This window comes from Mytilus galloprovincialis, chromosome 2 (assembly GCF_965363235.1).
Source record: "Mytilus galloprovincialis chromosome 2, xbMytGall1.hap1.1, whole genome shotgun sequence".
NCBI lineage: Eukaryota > Metazoa > Mollusca > Bivalvia > Mytilida > Mytilidae > Mytilus > Mytilus galloprovincialis.
In genome coordinates this window covers 37,932,988-37,953,892 of record NC_134839.1, presented here as the reverse complement: position 1 = coordinate 37,953,892, position 20,905 = coordinate 37,932,988, and the positions used below count along the sequence as shown (strand labels likewise).

General features: G+C 31.7%; 2 protein-coding genes across 4 annotated transcripts; both read right to left on the bottom strand.

Annotated features, from left to right (window-relative positions):
• Positions 1-268: 268 nt before the first annotated feature.
• LOC143063543 (innexin unc-7-like) lies at positions 269-7,071 on the bottom strand. Of its 2 annotated transcripts, XM_076235749.1 has the most exons (3): positions 6,260-7,071; positions 4,599-5,542; positions 269-2,074 (listed from the first exon to the last, which is right to left on the bottom strand). In XM_076235749.1, the coding sequence occupies exons 2-3, from the start codon at positions 5,516-5,518 to the stop codon at positions 1,834-1,836; spliced, it is 1,161 nt and encodes a 386-aa protein (XP_076091864.1). In that variant the 5' UTR covers positions 5,519-5,542; positions 6,260-7,071; the 3' UTR covers positions 269-1,833. The 2 variants fall into 2 exon arrangements, with proteins under 2 accessions (XP_076091864.1, XP_076091863.1); XM_076235748.1 differs by lacking the exon at positions 6,260-7,071 and having other exon boundaries at positions 4,599-6,207.
• A 1,723-nt stretch (positions 7,072-8,794) lies between these two features.
• Positions 8,795-18,443, bottom strand: LOC143063542 (flavin-containing monooxygenase 5-like). Of its 2 annotated transcripts, XM_076235746.1 has the most exons (7): positions 18,055-18,439; positions 17,232-17,340; positions 14,310-14,524; positions 13,227-13,526; positions 11,607-12,161; positions 9,927-10,092; positions 8,795-9,282 (listed from the first exon to the last, which is right to left on the bottom strand). In XM_076235746.1, the coding sequence occupies exons 1-7, from the start codon at positions 18,055-18,057 to the stop codon at positions 9,017-9,019; spliced, it is 1,614 nt and encodes a 537-aa protein (XP_076091861.1). In that variant the 5' UTR covers positions 18,058-18,439; the 3' UTR covers positions 8,795-9,016. The 2 variants fall into 2 exon arrangements, with proteins under 2 accessions (XP_076091861.1, XP_076091862.1); XM_076235747.1 differs by lacking the exon at positions 13,227-13,526 and having other exon boundaries at positions 18,055-18,443.
• Positions 18,444-20,905: the final 2,462 nt, after the last annotated feature.

Genomic DNA, 20,905 nt, shown 5'->3' with positions numbered 1-20,905 from the left:
TGTAGAAGTGTCGCGTGTAAGTTTATTTTGAAATATGTGGCTGTATCCAATTTATGTTCGCCCGGATAGTATGAAATGTTACAACACTCTTTGTACAAGACCCAGTATTGGTCTTACTTTCTTTTCAATTGTTTTAACTATCCCTAAGACCTCGTAAAGCTTATATAACCCCGTGAAATTCCGGTCTAACTCCGTGAACTTCGGAACGGGTTACACTAAAGTTTGTAGGTCTATAATTGACACTATGGCTGCTTTAAACGCAAGACCGTATAAAATATATACAAATTTATTAACACAAGTTTACAGTTCGAAAGCTAGGGGAAGACTGCCCCAGCAACAGTTTACAAAACATATAAATTAAGTCCAAGATAAGGGTATTAAAACATTATAAAAGGTTCATTAATTATAAATATAATTGTCCAATCTTATGTAATAATAAGCTGATCATTGTCCTCCGGCTTAACTTTATAAAATAGCGATAATTGCTTTTTGTAGTTCGAGTGTTTAGATACATGTATTATCTCTCACACTGTTGACAGCCATCGGATTAAGTTGTGAAATAGTAAATCTATAATCTCTTTGGATATTTGAAATAAGAAACATTATATTTAAGAAAACAGGAACCTTTAAAACAAGAATATTCAACTAAAACTAAAATGAGAAATATTCAATTTAAAATAAAACGAGAGTTCATAGAAATAGAAACTCAAAACGAGAGTTCATATAAATATTCAATTTAAAACGAGAGTTCATGTAAAGCACTTTGCAAAAAATTGTAAAAGTTCCAAAAGTCACTTTTCTTCCGGTTATACTTACATAAGGTAGATACATGGTATATCGCCATCTTGGATTGTACAATCACAGTACAAAATCGGTCTAGTTATTTGCTTAAATCTGCAAATTTGGAGACAGATTTGCAATTTAATGGTTAGACTGTTTTGTTTCCATATAAAGAAAACTTGTTAATTCATTGTATTATACAAAATGTTTTAACAAATATCATTTTTTTGGTTTTGGAAACATTTTTTTCAAATGAGCCATTTAAGGGGAGATAACTCTTTTAGTGCAAAATTTATACTGGACTAATAGGAGATTTTTTAATTTTTACTTATAGCAAGAAAACAAGTTCGATGACATCATGTTTTCTTTTTATTTTCTGAAAACATATTATGAAAGCTACCTTCCCACAATTTATTTCAAAATTCTATCTCATAGAATTTTTTGTATGCACACTAATGTGTTTTTGTCATGAACAAACTTACTAAATTTTGGCAATTTTCAACGACTCATAGCTTGAAAAATAGCACGGTGACCCAAACTTTTTATTAAATTTTTAAAAAGAGCATAGTAAAATCTTCCTTTTAGTAAATTATAAGAAAATTCTGTCTCAAAAAAAATATATACTTATGATCTACCTTATTACCTGCATATTGAAATAGACCTTTTGGAACATTTATTTCAATTTAAATCGTTTAATTCCTCTTTGGTTGGATTGATACTCCCCTATGTTATCAATCTTTAACATATATTTTTATATTGTATAAAATTTGTGTCATCTTTTTCCTTTCAAATTTATTTGATAAACCTTCCCAAATATTCGCAAGCATTTTTTCATAGGGAATAGAGAAATCTCCCGAAAAAGTAAGAGAACTTTATTTTTTATTATTTTAATCAAGCAACATCAAACTTATTATAATGGCATTTACGTTTTATGTAACAACAGTTTTCTCTTAAAAAAAATCCTACACATACACAAACACACTATACAATGAAAAATACATAAAGCAAAGTAAGCACTTCCAGTCAAATCAATGACGCCAACTCAAATCTCGTTTAAACTTTGTAACCGGTAGATTTATCAGGATATTGAACACTCTGATCCTTGCTCCTAGGTTCTATATAATGAAGGTACCAGATTTTGACAACTATGTCTCGTACGAGAATATCAGACGAGACTTCCCTGATCAGTTTTAAAAGAAGGATTCCATCTTGTCCAATGACTGAATTGGTGAATGTTGCCGTTTGAGTCTTAGTTGGTGCAAGACTGGCCATCTTCAGGTATTTAAGTATGAATCTGAAATAAAGTAGATAAAATCTTAATGTTGACACGATAAACAAACATGATAAAATATGCCCAAATGTATATTTATATATACATGTATGTATGAATCTGAAATAAAGTAGATAGAATCTTAATGTTGACACGATAAACAAACATGATAAAATATGCCCAAATATATATTTATATATACATGTATGTATGCTGTGCTTCAATACAATCAAACAAACAAAGATTGAACCATCGCATCAAGCAGAATCAGAGATTTTTCATTCGAGATGTAAAGATTTTCCAGTTTTTAGACGAAAGCCTCTCTCGATAACAATTTAATTTCGAGAGAGGGAAAATGACGTATCAGATGATATATCGTTTTTAATTGATAGAAAAACAAAGGATATGTGGTAATATATCATTGACACAAAATCAATACATGCACAGCAACAACAACAAAAAAGCAAAAACACAGCGCTTTTATTGCTCAAAATCCCAGTCAGGCGGCTATCAACACGGAGCTACAAAAATTCTCACCTCACTGCACGTTTAAGACGACCCCTAGTACTGGCTTGAGCGGAATTCTTTGCAAAATAATTTGGATAAACTTTGTATGACTTTGCAAGACGTAACATCACGTAATCGGGCACGGTCAAAAAAGAACATTCTTGAAAGTAGAACATATTAAAACAAAAAAGTTCCTTCGCATTTGTTATTTCTAATGATTTTCTAGAAGACTGTACAGGCAAACATTATGTTAAAGTCATATGAAACGAGGGAATGGTGAAAAAAAATGTTTATCCGATTCTTTTACCAATGCATATATATATATATATATCATAAACTTAGTCCTCTGTGCGCGATTTTCTGAATTTTTACGCAAATAGGACGTATAATCGTCAATTTTTTTTTCTCTCTGTCTGTTATGATTTAAGAAATATGGCTGCTCATTTTAAAATGCCGTGTTTTGAAGCCGAAGTTTACCGATTGTCACCTTATAGTAAACAAATAACAAAAAGCATGAGTATTGAGCACGTGTTTAACATGTACAATCAGAGAATTGTTTATTTTAATGACAGATCCATGCGTATTGCGACCACCGGATTTTTACGAGGAGGGTTACGCTCAGGTCACTATGCATACGGAAAATATGTCGGCGAATTGAAAGGAAGTAATTAAAAATAAGTAAACTTCTTTTAAATGTGGACAAATTAAAGAATTTTCCTCAGAAAAAAAGTATATGTACATAAGTTGTATAATGAAAACTATCCATGTAGTTATAAAAAAAAAATATGCATATTTTTTTTAATTTGAGGTTTCTTATGACTTTAACATTGTGTTTAAACACTAAACAATGACATGCAAACATTCATCAATGCTATCTGGCTTGTAAACATACATGATATACTTTGAGTTTTTGTTCATTTATTTAACCGCTGCTTGTATTTTAAATAAATTATGTACAAACATATTCCTGAGGGACCGGGAGGACAGAAACAGGTTAACAAGTATATCTTCACAGTGCATACTAGCCGAAGTAAACTTTTGATTTTTCACTAAATATTTCATATGAAACTGAAAACATATTGTGGAGGTCATTTCTGGTTGGATTTAATCAACAGAAAAATAGTCAAAGTCATGTTTATTTTTTTTTTATTTTATTGTAATTTTGTTGTGGAGAGTTTTTGTTCTGGTGCCCTGAACAAAAGTAATATTTTTGGCTCAGAAATTTACAATATATTTTAAACGAATTAAATTGTAAAATTATCAGCAGGGGAAAAAAACTTTGACCAAATAAACAAATATACTTTAATATAAAAACAACTCATCTTTCAACAACTGATTTATAAGACTCAAACCATAACTACATTTTTAATATTATTTGAAAGCAAAATGATTTTATGGACAATCCGAAACGTAAAAAGCAGGTGATGATTTTTATTTGAGTGTATTCAAATAAGCCATAATCGGTAAAACATAAATTTCTGAAATATTTTCGCATTTCGATCGTATTTAATTTCCGAAATAAGCTAGACATTGGCCAATGTTATAAAAAATACCACTATGATTTTCAACAGCAATCCAAATTTGGATAAAATCAGACGTTGCAAGTAGGGTTCTATGTTTTCTTTTGCATGACAACTCTTCAACTAAAACTACAAATATACAAAGGGAACTAACTCAATATATTATTGTTGCATTAACTTTATTTGTTCATTGAAAATTTTCTTTAAAAGGTTTTACATTCGAGTTGCAGCTTTAACATTGTTATATTTGAAATAAGATATATATTAGGCAAACCGTTTTGAATTGATAAGTGTTACATGGACCCGTTCAGCTTTTTTCTCTGTTTTAGTCATCAAACATGGTCGTTATTTTCAGGACGTCAAAATTGCAGAACAATTTGCAGCTATTGTTGAATTTAAATCGCTGAAATACTTGAACAAGCTTACTGCACAGTCATACAGTATACATATAAAGAAATTTAAACACATATACAGATAGTCACTGTGTCAAAAAGCAATAAATATATTTATAAACTTCTTACCGTTCTCTGAAAATAGGTACGAATCCCTTGATAATAAAGACAACAAGACTGAGAGCAGCTGCTACACAAACTACCAGTAACCAGACCCACATGAAGAAACATATTTGCTCATTGAATTCATTGACAGGTACTGAACATTGCAACGTATGGTTCAAGTTGGGAATGAACCGATGGAGATTGACATAGCAATAAACTTCACGTGGAAACGCTGGTGAGGGATCTATTTCGGAATAGTTCCTGCTGATAATGCCATCAACAATATGCTGTCCATAAGAAGATTCATTCGTGGGAGATAAATATCCGTCGAGAAGAATAAGCTGAGTTAAGGCATTGGCAAAAAACAAAATTTTCACAAAAATGATTACAACAGCTAATATCCCAATCTTCTTTAATGTCCGTGATGCAAAGATAACGTTAAAATAATTTGCCAATTCTCTTGCCAACGCTGTCCTGTCAATGGCGGACAAGGATTTATATCCACGTACAAGTCCTACTATCTTTGAGGAGCCATATCCAAACAGTGAATCAAATACTCGCAAAAGCACATCTGGTAACCTAAAGAACAAGGCCTGGCAAGCAATTATGACAGGTAACCACTGGTAAAGTGTACGTCTGCTATCTTTCCTTCGATTATAATATTCGTCAGAAACAACGGCGTACTCGTATCGGTGTTCTGGATAGTATACTGTCAATTGTCGAGCGGACCAACACCTATCGTGTATATACTTAGACATTTCTGATGTAAAATTCGGCTGATATCTCAGTCCATATGGTAAGTAGCATGACACATTTGGTCCGACGTGGTGACGCCATGCTGCAACAAGCGCAATTATTATAAAGGCAAGAAATGTCCATATACTGCTAAATCTGTCGGCCCAACTACTGTAGTTGATAACTGGTTTGAAATATTTTGAAATCATCTTCCAGAACAATGTCAGTTAAATCTGAAATATGATTTAAAACAAAATAGCATGTAAATAAACATTGCAATTTATGTTCGCTACGTGCTCTTCGTCTTCGAAGGAACTTGTCGGTGACTTTCGAATAAAAGTTAAAAAGGCCTTCGAACAATTACGAAAATGAAAAGTAACTTGAAGAGCAGTACAATTAACTTCAATAGATTTCTCTTTCTTTTCTTTTTCAAGAATTAAATTTAAAAGTTTGCATATACGGAAAACAGAAGGTAAACCTCTTTTATTAACAAAATCCTAATAATAACAATAACCTAATTTTAAAGAAACATTCTTGGAATCGTTAGGTTCTCCTGTTACATTATTAATCCGATACATTTTCGGGAATTATGCCATTGCACTGATTTTCTAGTTTATTTTTATTTGAACTTATCATTCATTTAGATTTGAGTCGACAATTTGATAGTTTAAAAAATATTGATTATGATATAACTTCATCAAATTGTCAACTGCGTATTGTAAATTCCTACTGGTCTTTTAACAATTGTTCCCAATTATAACAAAATAGATAATCATATACATCATTGTATTATGTGAACTTGTGAATTTGTTTTTTAAATGGAAAGTAATAATTATAATTATTCACGTTATAATGAAAAGCATAATAAAAATATGTTACAAAAACAAATGGCAAAATAAAAAAAAAACACCCCAAAAAACATATAAAAACCAACCAAACTTAATACTTACGACGCTGAGCAAAAAAAGAACAGCTTCGTTCACACGAAAATCTTGAAAGTAACACATAAAAGTGCACGAAAGAAAAGAAAACTAATTGTTGACGCCCTTACAGACACCTTTCCTGCAAACAAGATGCAGTATAAAAGAATATTTTGTAACAAGATGACAAGCTACATTTTTATATACAAAGGAGAAACAAAAGAATATGATTGTTTTAGAAATCTCGTGATATAAAGTTAAGATAACGCGAGTTCATCTTTTATCTTGTATACTTTACTAATTATTGTAACTGTAAGCAAACTTGTTTTGTGTGGGAAAATGTATTTTGTTTGAATATAATATATGTTTCAAGATCTTGCAAGAGAGGTTAATATACTCACAAGAAAAGGTTATTGTCGAATTACAACAGAATAGTGACTGTAATTATACAAGTACATGGTGAGTTGTCTTTTCTTATTACGAAGGATTTTGAAGAAAAATAGAGAACGTTGTTCTAATAAACTCAGCAACGTGAACGCATTCTTTAAATTGTATTCTATGGTGTACATGTTTTCATTCTCGCATCTGTCGCATAAACTATCGTACTTTTATTAATTGTTTGTAGATGTGTGGACTATGACATCCGTAAATAACATGAAAACAACATCATGTTTGTTTAATTATCGTTTTTATATTTTCAGAAATGTTAACATGTTGCAACAAATAATGGTACGATATATTTGTTATAATTAGTCTCCATTTCCAAGAATTTATATATTTAATTAATTACTTTTGTAAAACTTATGTCAATAAACACGGATATATTTAAATTAATTAAACACCAATAGAAAAGATAAAAATAACGACAGTTATTATTAAAAGTACATCTATGCTTAACATGCTTAACACATTAAGAATATATCTTCATAATTACGGAAAGTTTCGCAGAACATGCAGAAGTAATCGTACCATAGTTTAAAAAGTTATTATTTAAGACTTGAATGCTTCTTTTTGTAAATTTATTGGGGTGTAAAAGCGTTGACCGAAGTACATTTTGTATGAAGCGCGGAAGCGCTTCATTCTAAAAATGTGCGCACGGTCAACGCTTTTACAACCCTATAAAGTTACAAAAAGAAGCATTCAATACTTATAATTACATTTTTTAGCTATGATCGTGAAAACACATGTTTTTATATATTTTTTTATTTAATTCACCTGTGCACTTTATTGTTGGACCACGTGTTATCATGAATGAAAAGTTGTATTGAGCAATGCAACTGCTTACGGAATAACACGTGATGTGCAGTTAGCCAACCAGGATAAAGTATTATAATGAAACATACATCTAATGTAATTATAAGATTTTAATATACATCTTATGTCGTTAATGAATAAAATTCCCCAGTGCTTCGAATGTTTGAAAGCCACATGTACTTCCGGTTTTATCATTCAGCTGTGACAGTAGCACGTGATTCGTCCGTCTTTAATGTGCATATTGCAGTTTATAAAGAGTAAAGTGTTATTTTGAATGAGACACAAACTCTGAAGTCAATAGAAGGGTCCTGCTGGAAAGGTCAGAGGACATCTTAATAAAGTTTGTCGTAACTTATACGGTTAAAAGTCCAATAACTCGGGAATGACTTATCGAAAAAAACTTTCTATTTCAAAGACTTATTTTTGCCAATTCTATCAAGTACAATTTAGATACTACTTAAGGTAATATGTGACATGTCATTTGATGGTTAAAGTCACAAAACTGGAAAAACATATTGAAAAATTTTCAAAATTGGAATAAAAAGTGAGATTACATTTTTCAACCCAATCAACAGCCTAAATTTCGAGTAATGTGTGCAACATGAGGAAAAAATGCACAAAAGCTGACGGTTATGTTCAAGTTATCTGAGAAAGATAAAAAAAAATTTAAAATAAAAAAATAAAAACTTTGTTCCACCCATATATATATACAAGTGTCATGGAATCTATCAATGTCTTCTCTTGCTCTTTTTTTTATAACGAACAGACAGACGTATGGATGGACAGAAAGACAACTGTAAACCACATACAATGTAGCACATCCCGTCTATGACGGCCGAATAAAAAGATACGGATAAGAAATATCCCGTTATGTTATTGAAAGAAATTTCGTAGTTTTATATGTCAGAAACGAAACGAAATGAATTGTCCTGGATACTGTAATTGAGAATTGAATATTTTTGGTAAATTTTTTGAGGTGTAAATTCGTTGACCGAAAAACATTTTGTATGAAGCGCCGTAGCACTTAATTCTAAAAATTTGAAAATGGTCAACTCGTTTACAACTCTTTAAAATAACCAAAAGAGGCTTTCAGTACTTACAATTACATTTTTTTGCAAGAATCATGAACACATGATTTCTATCAAATTTTTCTTTTATTAACCTGTGCAGTTTATTATAGAAGTTCGTGTCATCCTTAATGTTACAATTGCACGTGATATCTAAATATGGAATTGTTAAACTGAGGCACGAAAAACCGACGAACCAGTATGATAATTCATAGTCATAGTAAATGACTAAGTAAGAAAAAGGTTAATTATTATAATAAGTAAGTGTTTTATTTCATCTCTTAAACATGAACATTTACCTCCAATGCGCGCGCACCCAGCCATCTTTTGTTTTTTTAGAATATCTTTACTTACATTTGCCTATCTTTATTTATATCATCTATAATTCTAGATAAATAAAAAAGTATCGTATTAGATCATCAAAATGAAAGCATATTAAGCATTTGTTTTCTATCAAACAAAAGGATTACATATTTCCTACAAATAGTATGTATGTCAGAAAAGCAAAAACAGAGACACATAATACTACAGAATATTGCAATCTTGAATGTGTTTCATTTGCATCTTTAATGGTTCGGTGTTTCAATGGAAAAAGAGTTCTCTCCCATTGTGTAAAGATGGCGTCTCTCGCTCCTTTCCATGGAAGTGGTCCCATTAGACGATACTGGTAAGCTGCACACGGATAAAAAGTGCAGGCATAGGCCAAACTGGGGTCTGTGAGCCACAATTTACCTTGAAATATATATTTATGTTTATTAGTGCCAACAAAACAATGCATTTAATTTGCAATTTAAAAGGTTTCGGGCAATATTGTAAAATCTTGAAAACTTGATATTGAAATATTTATTCAATTTTTTCCATTTTTTGACTTACTACATTTATGACAACACTTGAAATAGGAAGATGTAAACAAACTTAAAGGTGAAGAGTTGATCTCTCTCGAAACATGTTTAACCCCGCCGCATGTTTGCACCTGTCCCAATTCAGGAGCCTCTAGCCGCTAGCCTTTGTTTATAGTCTTGAATTTTTGCTTAAATTTTTAATTAGTTCACTGTTATATGTTTTGGAGTCTGCTGTGACGTCCTTGTTCAGTGTGAACAAGTAAACATTTTGTTAAGCGGCAGCTGAAACCCGCCTCCGGGTGCAAGATTTACTTGATGTGTTGTAGACCCTGCTGTGTTGTTTTCTGCTCTTTTGTCGGGTTCTTGCTCTTTGACACATTCCCCATTTCATTCTCAATTTTAGATTGACGAATTTCATAATTCAAAAACAATCTTCAGAATTTTTTCCTGTTTTTAACTGCGTAGAAGGATCTTTCAATCAAAATTCGTCATGAAAGTGCAATCTTTTATTTTAATAATTAAAACTAAACTTACACAGTCGAGGTTTGCAACCTATAATTTCTGCTAATTCATCAAGATAATCAATAAATTCCACCATGACAGTGTGACGTAATGAATAAGTATAATTCTTGGCTAGTGCCTGTCTTTTCTGGTAGATTTCATCCCACATCTGCTTGCTTGTCGGCAATTGCACTTCTCCCTATAATGTACACCATATAAAAATAAGATATGGTAAATTACTTTGGTTGGCGATAAGACAACTATCCACCAGAGACCAAATTACATGCAAGTTATCAATTATAGGTCACCGTACGGCCTTAAACTCAGTGAAAAACCCATACCGCATATAAAAATATAAAAGACCCCAAAATACAAAATGTAAAACAATTCTAACGAGGAAACTAATATATAACAGCCTGATTTCTCTACAAAACTATGCATTTTTTTACTTTGTCCTTTGGGTTAACGGTCATGATCAAAGCTGTTTCTAACTCATCCGAGGCGTACGTGATGAAATTTGCTTTTTATCAAACAAAACAAAGGAATTTTAACATCTGAGCACCAATCAATAAGTTTGTTGCCTATAGAACTGGTGGTGACGAATACCAGAACAAAATGACAATGACCATTTACATGAAAAGGTACCTTTGAAAAATTAACTGCAAGGAACATCTTTAACATCCAAATAATACGGCAAATCAAATGAAAAACGACATAGGGACGTAGGGAAGGGGAAAGGGGACATTTTCATGCGCCAACCAAATTTTTGTGGTAATTTGTTATTGGAAATAAAAGAGGAAATGAAAGATAAAACTAACAAACTATTTATACTATTAGACTTTCGCGCAGAGTTTTTTGTTCAACTTTTTATTTGTTGTTTTAAGAAGTCCAGCCCTTCACCCCTGTTTTCCATTTCGCTCCTGCGCCACTGAATAGCAACTAAAACATAGATCTGACATTTACAAAATTTTATAATCTAAATTATGCTTTTGTTGAAGTTTGCTTTACTGTATTGAAAAGGAGTAGGTCCAGTAAGACCCATTTTTGGCCTCAAAATATAGCAGTTTTACAAAATTGTTAAAATGTAAACTTTTAGTTATTTATTGAAAAGAAGAATGCTTCTGCTACATAAATATGGGCTGTTTTTGATAATACAATTTACATATATATCGGGTACTTGCATCATTAAGTCATGCTAAATTAACTGAAATCTTCACAATTTAAGCATTTTAGTGAAATTTTCGACAGTTTCCGTCTAAAATGAAAGTGTCCGCATTTGTGTTCATTCTTAATATTGAAATGTAAGTTTTATTTGATGATAATACATAACATACATATAAAGGTTGAGGATGAACACGGATGCGGCCATTTTCATTTTTGACAAAAACCATCTGAAAAGTGACATTTTTTGGCATATTTGATAGATTTTTCATATTTGAGCTTGAATCGGAGCGTTTTTAATGACTAAATCAGTTAAAATCTTTCACATAAACTAATTGAATCAACTGAAATAGACACTTTAGTGTTTAAAAAGTGTCCATGCAAAATCTTTCGTCAGATGAACCTGAAATTTGAGGCCAAAATCGGCCCTTACCGGACCTACTCCTTTACAGTATTTTGTAACAAATCCCGTTTTCTTTTAAGCATCACATCATATTTTTCCGACATAGTAGTTATATTTCATAAGATTTGAGAGGAGTGAAGAAGCTTTACCTTTAAAACACGTGTAGCAACCCTGCTCTGTAGTTCTGCTACTGGAGTGATTGATCCCAACGGCTGGACACATCCAATAACAGAGAAAGTTGGTTTAGTTAAATTTGGCGGGAAAATAAATTTATACAGGTCCACTACGTTATCTCTAGATTCCGTAACTTTTTTGTCAACATAAGGAAATCCTATTTTATATCCAGTCGCAAATATTACAACGTCTATATCATCATACACCGAGCCATCAACAAAGACGACACTAGTTTTAGTGAAATGTTTAACATTTGGTCTTATCTGAACTAGCCCATTTGCTATTTTCAAATGAAATTCATCACTAATTAAGGGGTCCTGTGCTCTTGGGGGATAATTTGGCTTTATCCCATATTTTTCATGATCGAACCGTGCGTTAATCTGCCTCTCTGTTAAGCTGTTCAATAATGAGAGAGGCAAACATTTTTGGAAGTACTGAACTGCTCTTGTTGTCCCAAGCATATCAATTGGCATCCCTTTATCTCCTATCCTCTGAATAACCCAACTTCCACTTCTAGTACTTAGAACGACCTATGAAAATGAAAATGCAAATTTAAATTTTTTGAAAAATTTAAAGATGATTAGAAAAAAACATATTTTAGACAACATGCAATATAGTCTACAGTATACGATAAACTTCATTGCTTATTTATGATCAATTGCCATTGACGTAAGCCTCGGAATGATTTTAATTTAGAACACTGAACAAAAAACAAAATCATTAAAAAACAAATAATGATCAGAATATGAATAAGCAGTAGAAACGCGCTAAAAATATTGTATTTATTGTAAACGAGGGGTAGCAATTCCACCGATGCCCACAGATGATCTTTTATCATTGAATATAGTTCGTTTTATGTTAATCTTTTGTGGAGTAAGTAAAGACTAAGTATTGAAGGTTAGGCCAAATAAAATAGTATGTGTGGTTCCAGTTACATCTGAAAAAAGTTAGGGTAGGTAGGTAGGGATTTTTTTTTATTTTTTATGTTGTTTTTTTTTTACATTGAGTCTATGGGAGCAACATTCTGACTTCAACAGTGCTTAATGAAAAATGACAATAAAATCTTTAGGGTAGGCTATTTTTAAGACAAAAAAGTAGGGACGGTAGGGTAACTGGAACCACACATATATTTTTATATCGCCTTATAAGAAAGTTTTGACATGATTGATCGAGTTTACAAGAAAGCCTTTCTAAATTATTCGTTTATAAATTTGGAAATTAAACGAAACTTGGGGTTAAACTCCCTCAGGCAAAGTTGACCGTAGACGGATTTGCCATTTTTTAGGTTCTTTTGGACATATAGCTCTTCAACTGTTTTGGGACATCTAATTTTGAATTTCAAATATTCGACTTTGAGCGTTCCTGGTGTAAATCCAGAAAAGCGTTTCGGACGCACGAAATTTGTATTATATCTTATAATATATAAAGTCTTTCAACGCCCTATTGAAATACCGTATTTTTGCAGTTTCTTAGGACATGTAGAAAATAAAGAAAACCTATTTCGTTTGTAAAAGAGCATAACCGATTCTGGTTCCTGTTTGAGACCAAGAAAGTGAAAAAGATTACTATAATCAATGTTCGGTTGAAGTTATTACCTTTGAACTAACACGACTGAGTTCACATGCAATATCGGCACCAGAATTTCCTATACCAATGATAAGTACACGTTTTCCGGAAAATTCTAACGAGTCTCTGTACTGCACGGTATGTAGAGTTCTACCTTTAAATGTATCCTGACCATCAAAAGCTGGCAAAAATGGCACTGCATGGTGACCCGTAGCCGCCATAACACCATCAAATATTTCGTTGGTGATTTTTCCGCTTTTTATGTCTTTTATTTTAAGTGTCCATTTTCCTGTTTTCTCAAAATCAACAGTTTGTTCACAACATACTACCTATATATAATAGAGAAAAGGTTCACACCAAATTAACTACCATTAACGAAGAAAAGGTTCACACCAAATTAACTATCATGAAGGAAGAAAAGGTTCACACCAAATTAACTATCATGAAGGAAGAAAAGGTTCACACCAAACTAACTATCATGAAGGAAGAAAAGGTTCACACCAAATTAACTATCATGAAGGAAGAAAAGGTTCACACTAAATTAACTATCATGAAGGAAGAAAAGGTTCACACCAAACTAACTATCATGAAGGAAGAAAAGGTTCACACCAAATTAACTATCATGAAGGAAGAAACGGTTCACACCAAACTAACTATCATAAAGGAAGAAAAGATTCACATCAAACTAATTATCAATAATGAATAAAAAAATATATTACCACACTATCTACTAAACCTGAAGAGAAGGTTCCCACCGAAGTAGCCACCAATACGAAAAAGAACCCATTTTTAAAAAGTCTTCATGCAGAAGGTTAATAAATTTTAAGTGTAGGAATTAAGTTGTAATTTTCTGTTATAAACATTAAAGAGAGACTTTGCTCTTTCTGTATATACACCGGTGCAGTAAACACAACACTGAACAGTTGCTTCTGAGAAAAAATGTTAACTTTTTGGTAGCATATAATCTGTGTTTGTCTGCTGTCTCATTTTTATTGATCACACATAATAGGCCTAACCCATATTCATATACATGGAACTTGCTAACTAAGTCATTTAATTTAACAAGCTATCGTTTCTAGATCGTAAAAGTATTCTTAACCATGTCACAGTACCTCCTTTTGAAACTGCACGTGTCGTAGAAGATTGAACTGTTCAGCATACATTTCCAGGTATTTTTGAACGAAGGTATTGTGCATAAACATTGGGAATTCTTTCGGAATAGGGAAGTCGCTGAAAGCCATAAGTTCCTTGCTGACATTGATGACCGTAGATTTCATAACCGTACCTCGTCCATCTCGTGCTTCGAGAGTATAATTCCATAATCCACCTAAATTTAATATATTTTTCATTTGTTAGACATTAGATTAGTTAAGACATGCCATATACATGCATTTTAATGAACTTAATATGGGGTCAAAGTCCCCAATAACAGTAGAAAAACCAATAAAAAAAAACAAAAAAAAAAACAAAAAAAAAAAAACGGGAAAATTTTCCCGACATTTTCATTGTACTAATGAACTCAAAATCGTTTAATTTTTTTGATGTCATGTTTTGAATTCCCGTATCTGCGCAGAACTCTACAATGTACTTCCTTTTTCCGGTCTCGTTTGTATGCAACTTTGAGTAAAATTTATATTTATCAGTCTAGTATAAAATAGGAAGGGACGCAATACCAATTTCATTTTTAATATTTTTTTATATGAAAAAACGTTACCTGATGATAGCGTTTCTTTGTTTACATTGCATACTAATGAACTCAAAATCGTTAACTTTTTTTTCAGATCTACTTCCTGTTTCGGTTTTCCCCGCATTCGCGCAGAAATCTTCTTCCTTTTCCGGTCTTGTTTGCATGAGATTTCGAATTACGTGTGAACTCAGCATCAGACACCAACCTTCATGCTGAGTTTACACGTAATCCGAATTCAATTCGCATTAACTAATTCGAATTAGTTTAACTCGCATTCAAAACGTTTTACGTCCTAACGTCATATTCTAATTCGAATTACAATGCGCGTCAAATTCGCTTTACTGTCCAAACGACGTTAACTTTTAGTTCGTATTAACAGCGTATTCGCGAATTGGATAATTCGAATTAACCAATTAATTCGAATTAAAAAAAAGAAGAGTGTATGAACGCGATTAGCGAATTTGATTCGCATTCGATTCGAATTCAATTCGAATTAAATGTACGTGTGAACGAGGCATTAATGTGAAAAAAACAGTAAGCTGGATATATCCGTTTGCTTTGCTCGGAATAGCAGCACCTGAGTAGCATATTTATATAAATAAATTTTGTGTTTATACTGTCTTCTGATTGGTTAAATTTATTAGTTTTATTTTCAATGTTGTCAATTTTTATTGCGACACGCCCACTTTGACGTTGTGTATTCATACGCCAACATGTGTGTACGTTGTTATTGTTAATATAAATAATATTAAAAGTTCTTTGAGCCTTAGTTTTGATAGAAATTTATTTATAATGAATGGCAATAATTTATTTTGATTTTATTGAACCATAAAACTAATTTTTGACTCTTCACATTTTACATAATCCGCTTCGCGGATTATTCAATGTGAAGAGTCAAAAATTAGTTTTATGGTTCAATAAATTCAAAATAGATAATAGCCATTCATTAAAATAGTATACGGTTTTAACTTGAAATGTATTCGTGAACCTTCATTTGTATATTAAGGTGGTACCTAACACTATACAGGGAGATAACTCTGTAACGTCATCTAAACGTTTTGATTACGTTGTGTTGTAAATGGAATATTAAGCTTCTCAGTGATCAAAATTGGTGTTTGTCAAACTGCTGTATAACTGGTGTAATTTTTCTGATAAAAATGGTTGGTTCAAAATTTTTGAAATTTTTATATTTTTGTTAAAGGGTTAAAGTAAATACTTTGAAAATTTTTTAGGAAAATTAAACTAGCCAAATTAATTTTAGTGAAAGTGTTGGGTACCACCTTTTAAAAAATGTCGAACTGCAGGATAAAATGTCTATTGTGACAGTGATTTTGTCAATTGCAGATTCATTCATATTTTTCTTTAGAAGGTTCAGCAAGTATATTCCATTGCTCAGAATTTACAGACAGAATATCCCAAAGGCATATCCTTACTCAATGGCATGATATGAAGACAAACTAACAACGCCATGGCAAAAAACGAAAAAACGACCAGATACAAACAACTGTACACGCTACTGGTGTTACTTTAGTGAAATCACGGACAAGACACATTCATCTTGTTAATTTTATAAAATAAACAATGATATCATAAAGTGTTGTATATCATTTTAAAGCTTTTAAACTCTTCTTTCAGATTATTGCAATTTTTATGATATCATTGTTTATTTTAAAAAATTAACAAGATGAATGTGTCTTGTCCGTGATTTCACTAAAGTAACACCAGTAGCGTGTACAGTTGTTTACAAAACACACTAGACAACTTATGCTTAGCAACACAAAACAAAACCGGAGCGTGTTCCGGATAATGAAATTTATTCACATTATGAAGAGAATACAAACGTCCAGAGTTGTACTTCAACAAAAAAATTAAAAAGTTATGGTAGACAACTACTAAGTCAGGAACCTGGTGTTCAGTGGTTGTCGTTTGTTGATGTGGTTCAGAAGTGTTTATCGTTTATTGTGTTTTACATAGATAAGATCGTTGAGTTTACTGTTGAATTGTTTATAAACCAGTCATTTTGGGAGTTTTATACATTGTACATGTAGCTTGCTGTTCGATGTGAGCCGAGGCTCCGTGTTGAAGGCGGTACTTTTACCTATAATTGTTTACTTTTTACTTACTGTGACAACGATGGAGAGTTGACTCATTGGCCCTCATACCACATTTTCTCATTCTCCTAAAAACTAAAGACAACTTAGGAGAGGCACATATAGACTGTGATGAGTTGATATAATATAAGAACAAACTGTAGAAAATAGTCGGAATTGGCTGAATAAAAAAAGCGCTTGTTCATTGTTGACCTACAACTACATTTGATAAAAAAAAAATGAAATTTATAACAAACCTATGCTCTCTGATATTTCAAAACAGACTGGGATCAGCCCCTCATCAAGACAACATTTAATAGCAGGAAGTCCGCTGGCTCCGGCACCGATCACGGCTATTCGTTTTGTCTGTAAAAAAATAAATTTTGTAATGATATTTTGATATTTTTTTAATAATTAACTAATTATTGTAAAACCGAATAAGGACACCTTAACCAAAATATATATATATTTTTTTCACGGTAAACTGTTTTCTTCAACACAAGTATGTCACTTTTAAAGTTTACATGTAGATACTTTGGTGTTCTTGAGTGTCCGAGTGCATTATCTCCATGGTCGTAAAAAATAACTTTTCCATCCTTGGAATGCAGGATATAAGAATAGAAAACAAAATTGGGTATGGCGACATGACATCCTATGGGATATAACCTTGTGAGCTGTGCACGTTTGGTAAAACATCTCGGCGTGCCAATAACCTAAACACATTCAACTGTTCTTCCGGAATATGCATGGAATACTTTCTTGTAGTTTTTAAGACTGAGAAATATGCAAAAAAAGAAGAAAAAAAATCAGTAAAATTAATCTTTGAAGTCTTATGTATTTCTATTTATTACTTGTATTAAAGTAATATGCGTATAAGCCACATTCTATTGAAGCACGGACGTAATCAAATTAATTGTTTTCTTGCTATGAATTAGCCACACGTACATGTATGGCTCTTTTTAAAAATAGTTGTTTTATTATCAAAATTTTGTATAAAATTATTATTATTATTCTGACGTTGTTGTATACTAGCAATCCATTTTTGTTGTAAAAAAGTAAAGAGGATAAAAATATACATACCATGATTAATATAAGTATTCTTGATTCTCAGAGTAGGTAGTTATTCGGTTCCGTTTTTATTGCTTTCATATGTTAAAATATACTACTCGAAACAAGTTAAGCAACACAACTTTAGATAGAAAATGTAAAACAAACAAAATTTCGATTTATCTTTCACTTTTTTTTCGCTCACATTGTTATCATACTGTTTTTGTTTTCTTCTTTAATCATCCCAACAGCCTTTTGAAATACGAGTGCTGTACATATCAGACCAGTTTGAGCATTTACTATCCTCACAGTTTTGTCCTTCTTAACCTCATCGGAAGTGTTGCAAAACTTTCGTTGATTAGTATAGTTAATAAAACAATTATCGTCAAATAGTTATAGCACTAACTCTTGCGTGGAGATATTGGTATAAAGATGTCAACATACTATTTGGTTTATGTCATCTGAAAAGTAGGTTATATGATCACTTTAGAGCAACATCCAGGTCGTTAATGATTGCGACCAAAAACTACAAACGGCATTGGTCTTCCAAAATTTATCAAAAATTCTAAACTAAACGAAACATGTGACCTTTTCAATAGTATAATATTAAGTAATAAATCACCATAAAGGTTTACATGTATGTAATCCGTTGTCTACTTGCAAAAAGCTCTTATGTAGTCCAACCTTTTTAAATATCAGTCATTGCATGGAATAGCAATAGAGATACGTAGATAAAAATACATTGAAAACAATAAAAATCAGTCCTGAATAAGCATTTATCTGTATGATACCAGTAAACCGACAATAAAGTAAATTAATAAAAACCCACATGTACAGATCGAACAATTATAATATATCATATATATCAAATATAAAAATATCGGTGCATTACGTTTGCGCGCGCGCATTAAGGTATATCCCCAGACTCCAGTGTTCTATCAATACGGAAAGTAAATCCATCGTATATTAATGATTGTTTTCCTCGATTTGTTTCAGACAAACGAAACTCCATGTTCGTGCCTTGGTGTAACTTTACAATCTAACTTAAATTATTTACTAATTTTAAACGCGATCACTATTCGTGGAAACACTATTTACTCTGAAATATTCGCAATGAAGATACATAAGCATGTGTGATTTAAGCTATAACAGGTTTATCATGATTATTTTATACTTTGTTTTAGAATTCAATATGAACAATATATAATTTGAATAAACAAATATTTTCAAAATTAATAATTGATAGTCATTTGTATTATGAAAATAAAAAGAAATAATTATAGTAAATTATAATTTGATTTAATTTTGATTTATATTTATATTTATATTTAAAAATATCATGTGGTAGATTACCAAATTAGAAAACTTTCCACCAGAGACAAGAGAACATAGGAATTAATCGTACGGACTTCAACAAATAACAAAACCCATATTTTAGTATGGTTTAGCTATAAAATTATGTTAAATTACTAAAAAGATAGATATCAGTCCTAAAAGTAAAATTCGTAAAATAACCTGTTAATCAGTCTATCACACTGTGTCTTAAATCTACCCCGGAAACAATTGTTTCGACTAGATTGTATCTATAATATCAAGTTTTGTGACTGGAAGTATAAAGACAGATAAAGATAGTATTACTGTTTAATTATCTGTTATTTGTATGAAATTGCAGATTATAAATACACATATTACTACTTTTTACATTGTCATATTTTCTACAATTGTTCTAGATTGATAAAGAAATAATAAAAATGCAAGGCAAAAGGAGAAATAGACTGGCCCTTAACTCGAATTGATTTGATTTCTCCTTTAATAGTTATTAATAGATATTATACCGATAGAAACACCAATTGAAGCACGGTAAAAAAAATTACACATATGTAGTATATATTTTAAACTGTAAATCCGTAACTTTGTGAATAATTTGGGTACATTTGAAAGAAAATGAAAGCTTAAGGACTTGGGTCACTGTATAACCATTGTTGAAGGATTATTTTGAATAATAAAAAATAAAAAAATTATAATAAGAGGGCACATTTGCCCTGTTGTTCAGATCGAAAGTACAGTACTTGTGTTTGTAGTAACAAACTTCCAGGAATCAAATGGTTCTTATATAATATATACTTTACTTTATATATTTCCCTTGTCACCATTTTATGGAGTATATATATCTCAACGTGTACGATTCGCTCGTGTATGCAACAACGTATTAGATTTTAGCGAGAGAAACTTATGTACTACTGAATAATTATTACACCAGGGTTTTCGATATCACAAACTAGTCAAAACATTTACTAAATTTTTTAATAACTACAAGTTGAGACAACTTTTGTCCAAGGGTCCGAAATACAGAGAGCCACAGCCAATCAATTGGAAGCAGAACTTCAGACTTCTAATGTATTCTGATGAGGGCTATGCAAAAGACTGGGCAAAAAGAGAAAAAGTTGATGTTGACACTCTTTCGGAGTGGGTAAAATCAGTGAGGTCATTGATTCAGATAAGAGTAAGTAAGCTTAAAGGGTCAATGAGCACCAAAGCTCCTTCCATCTTTAAAGACTCTCATGTCATAGAGGAGTTGTCTTGCCTCTATGACAAATATGATGTCGTTCCAGCTGACAAAGCCTTAAACAATATTGTTTTTGTTTGCAAGAAACACTACATTGACTGCCTGATTAAGGAACTGGGGATAAATAACACACTTGGAAATCCTACATATACACTAAGTACGCTTACGAAGCAGGAGATCCTGGAAAACCACAATTCGGTTCTATTCTCCTTTGGTGTTAATCCAAAGGATGAAGACCAGGATCTTCCATCTTTATATTGGATTCCTAAGCTTCACAAGAATCCTTATAAGGAAAGGTATATTGCAGGTTCTTCCAAG

Excerpts from the sequence above, each read along its gene's own strand:
- LOC143063543 (XM_076235749.1), bottom strand. The coding sequence starts at position 5,518 with ATGATTTCAAAATATTTCAAACCAGTTATCAACTACAGTAGTTGGGCC. Across the intron at positions 2,075-4,598 it reads GTACCTATTTTCAGAGAACG|ATTCATACTTAAATACCTGA; the intron begins GTAAGAAGTTTA and ends ACTTTATTTCAG.
- LOC143063542 (XM_076235746.1), bottom strand. Across the intron at positions 10,093-11,606 it reads TTGCTACACGTGTTTTAAAG|GGAGAAGTGCAATTGCCGAC; the intron begins GTAAAGCTTCTT and ends TGTACATTATAG. Across the intron at positions 9,283-9,926 it reads AGGTTGCAAACCTCGACTGT|GTAAATTGTGGCTCACAGAC; the intron begins GTAAGTTTAGTT and ends ATATATTTCAAG.